The 3817-nt window shown below is 48.4% G+C and overlaps 1 protein-coding gene across 1 annotated transcript; it reads left to right on the plus strand.

Annotated features, from left to right (window-relative positions):
- The first annotated feature begins 326 nt into the window (after positions 1 to 326).
- Positions 327 to 2941, plus strand: LOC115690703 (protein LYK5-like). The gene has a single exon (XM_030617152.2). It carries the CDS (start codon positions 648 to 650, stop codon positions 1941 to 1943), a length of 1296 nt encoding a protein of 431 aa, XP_030473012.2. The 5' UTR covers positions 327 to 647; the 3' UTR covers positions 1944 to 2941.
- Positions 2942 to 3817: the final 876 nt, after the last annotated feature.

The following is a 3817-nucleotide window of genomic DNA, read 5'->3' on the forward strand; positions in this document are numbered from 1 at the left end:
TAAAAAAATTAGTAAATGTAAACTAAACCCTAAATGAACTTCATTGATATAAATTCATAGACAAAAATTAGTATAATATGAACTAAACTCTAAGTAAACTTCATTGACTATTAACAAAAATTAATAAAATATGAACTAAACCCTAAGTGACCGGTTTCAATGGACCGGAGCGGACCACCAGCCCGATTCCTGATCCTAAGACCAATCGGTCCGGTCCCCGATTCCCAATTTAGTCCCGTGCATATGTTTTCTATCCAAAACCAGTTCGAACCTAAATCATTAAATCCGTGCGGTCGGCAAGATCAACCTCTCTAATCATTCGTTGAGATGGGAATCCTCCAATGTCGCCAAGAAACTCATGTCCCATTTTCTTCGTCACAAATTCTCCTAGAGCTGGTCTCGCGGGCTGACCTCAGCGAGTTCCGTTCACGACACCTTTCACGACAGAAAATTCGTTTTCCTCGCCGCCATCCAAATCTCTCTGCTGCTCTCCTAGATCTTCTTCTTCTTCTCCTCTCCCATAAAAGTGAACTGCGCTCGCGCAATCCCTCGTTCTCGAACATCACAATCCAACAAAAAACCCACTTCAAATCCTTCTCTCTTTCTGTCTGTCTCTCGCTCTCCATGTGCTGCCGCAGATCAGAAGCATGTGCAGATCAAGAGCATCTGCAGATGCGATCCCGCCCAGCCGCAGGGCCAGCGCCCGGTCCCCCAAGTCCTCAAGAACCTCCAACTCCAAGTCCTTCGCCTCCTCCTCCTCCAACCCGTCACACCCGTCTTCCTCCTCCTCCGCCTCCCTCAACCTGAACAGCTTCAACTTCTTCTCCAACAACAACAATTCGTCTTCCTCCACCTCCGCCGCCCGCCAGCCGTCCCTGTCCAGGATCAAGCAGTTCTTGCCCGATACCCCCCTCATCTACCCCCTCCCCGACCTCCGCCTCGCCACCGGCAACTTCCTCTCCGGCCGCCTCTCCCCGACCTCCTGGCGCTGCACCCTCCGCGGCCGGGACGCCGTCGTCTGCCAGCGCCGTCTCAAGCGGCCCCTCGACCTGCCCGAGCTCGGCCGGCGCCTCTCCGCCATCACCAAGAGCCACCACAGCAGCTTGGTCAAGCTGCTGGGCGCGTCGGTCTCCGGGAACTTCGTCTACCTGGTGTACGAGTTCGTGGAGGGCGCGAATCTGTCGGATTGCCTGAGGAACCGGGTGAATCGGGCGTTCACCGTCCTCTCGTCCTGGGTGTCCCGGATGCAGATCGCCGCCGACCTCGCCCACGGCCTCGACTACATCCACCACTGCGCGGGCTCCGCCACCGGCGGTGGCGGCGCCGGGTTCGTCCACAACCACATCAAGAGCTCCAGCATCATCGTGACGGAGCCGTCGCTCAATGCGAGGATCTGCCATTTCGGGACCGCCGAGCTGTGCGGCGAGGCGGCCGAAGTGGAGGAGGAAGGCGCCTCCGAGCCCGGGGGCAGCCGGAACTTGAAGAGGACGAACAGCAGGGGAGTGAAATTGGAGGGCACGAGAGGGTACATGTCGCCGGAGTACCGCATCACGGGGGTGGCGACGCAGAAGTCGGACGTGTTCGCGTTCGGGGTGGTGATCCTGGAGCTGCTGAGCGGGGAGGAGGCGCTGCGGTACCAATTCGACGGGGAGGACAGCGGCGGAGGTTACAAGAGGACGAGCGTCGTAGAAAGCGCGAGGGAGGCGGTGGAGGGAGGGAGGGTGAGGAGGTGGGTGGACGCTAGGCTGAAGGACTCGTACCCGGTGGAGGTGGCGGAGAGGATGGTGAGCCTGGGGCTGGAGTGCGTGGAGGAGGAGGCGGAGCGGCGGCCGGACATGAGCCAGGTCAGTGCCGTGATCTCCAAGCTGTATCTGGAGTCCAAGGCTTGGGCTGAGAAGTTTGGCATGCCCGTGGATTTCTCTGTGTCCATGGCACCTCGGTGAGAAAAAAAAGGCGTAAGCTTTCGCAGATTTTCTTAAAACCCCATTCGTCGGAGAGAAAATCTGTATTCATCGCCGGCTGATTCGATCGCAGTATGGTACGACTTGGTCGGATTAAGACCCGGTCTTTGCGCAATGCTTGCTCTGCTCATACACAATAGTACTAGTGCGTGTATCAAGCTTTGTGCGAAATGGGGTTCCGAGACCCGCAGCATCCCGGTGCAGCGGGGCCGGCGATGAGCTCGACTATTCTGGACTACTGGGTCAAGAGCGATGCTCAGCAACGACCTCTCCGCGGTCCTAAATTCGATTGGTTCGCATTGGATACGAGGACTCGAGCGATTATAAGGCCAAGAGAGTGGCTGTAACCACGAGTTCTCTCAGTAAACAGATTGGCAGGCAGGGGAGTATCTTAAATTGTTCAAGCAGGTCTGGCTGAGGAACTTCGATTGGAGTTCTGTGAAGTGGTTGAGGGAGATTTGGCGGGGGTGGGCGGGCGGTTATTCTTTTGTAGATAGTAACATTTCTTCTTGAAATACTTGTACAAACACTGCAATTTTGGTGAAGAATCATACATGTTATACAATTTTTTGAGCGAGTACAGAGGAGGTTCTCTCCGACACTACTGCATCACTGATCCGACCTTGATGTTCCAGTGATCTTTTTTTAGCTTAAGAAAGACCCAGGAAGAGTGACAGCGAGCAGAGTTGAATCTGCACTGTTTTGGAGTTCGTCTGCCTCTTGATGTCCATGTTATACTTTCTATACATTTCTATTGTGCGTTCTCTGCGATCTTTCCTCTTATGAAATCAATGATCTACTGTCAATAATGTCATGGAAAACCAGGAGATGTGTTGTGGGGCGCCTTGGAGTTGCATCAACATCATTTTATCAGCAGCAGAACTAGGAAAAATGTCTAGATATATCATTGTCGAGTTGTATTCTACCTTATCCTAGGTACGTTCGATTCTTAAATTATGTTATATGTTCCTTTTCTTGTCTGGACATGTATGAAATATTAAAAAAGCCAACAATCTTATTATATGTATATGTTTGTATTTCTATCGTTAAAACAAGGGCCAAAAAGCCACGTACCCACTATGAGACGTGTACCCTAAACTCTATTCTGTAACACTAAAAATCCTAAATTTGTATCCGTATGACACATTTATTCTCTCTCAAAGTTTTGTCAATGAGAACTATTAAAAATCTGCTTGCATGGACACTCGAAAGCAAACGGGACATGATTTAGTGAAATTAAAATTATGTTGTTTTGGCTGAAAAATCATCTAACATAATCTTGACGGCTGATAAATGTGTCACATAGATACAGAAAAATTTTATGGTAAATATGCTAGACATAGTTTGGGATTTGGGTTAATACCACGAAAAACTCTAAACTATACACTTATGATAATTTTACCCCAAACTATTTTTTTGACCATAAAAACCTCAAATTGGTACACTTGATGATTTAAGATTTTTTTGTGGCATTTTCCCCTGAAACAATGTTAGCATGGTTTGGATTGTCGGTGTGGCAATCCTATGAACTTTTCTTATTATTTTTTTCTTTTTAGTAAAGTTCTTTTTCTTTTTTTAACTATGTCTTTCTTTATGGCGCACTTTTTTATCCTTCTCTTACCATCAATAATGCCTTGGAGTTGCATGAACATCACTTATCAGCAGCAGAACAAGAAAATTGTTCAATTCTCACATTATATTATATGTTCCTTTTCTTGTCTAGACATGTATGAAATATTAAAAGAGCCAACAATCTTATTGTATGTATGTTATATATACAAGATTGTTAAAATAGTGTTAACATGGTTGGGTTGTCCCTGGGGCAATCCTATGAGCTTTCCTTATTATTTTTCTCA

The sequence above is a fragment of the Syzygium oleosum genome, unplaced genomic scaffold (assembly GCF_021117445.2).
Source record: "Syzygium oleosum isolate NSW1041296 unplaced genomic scaffold, Sole_v2.1 Sole_v2.07, whole genome shotgun sequence".
NCBI lineage: Eukaryota > Viridiplantae > Streptophyta > Magnoliopsida > Myrtales > Myrtaceae > Syzygium > Syzygium oleosum.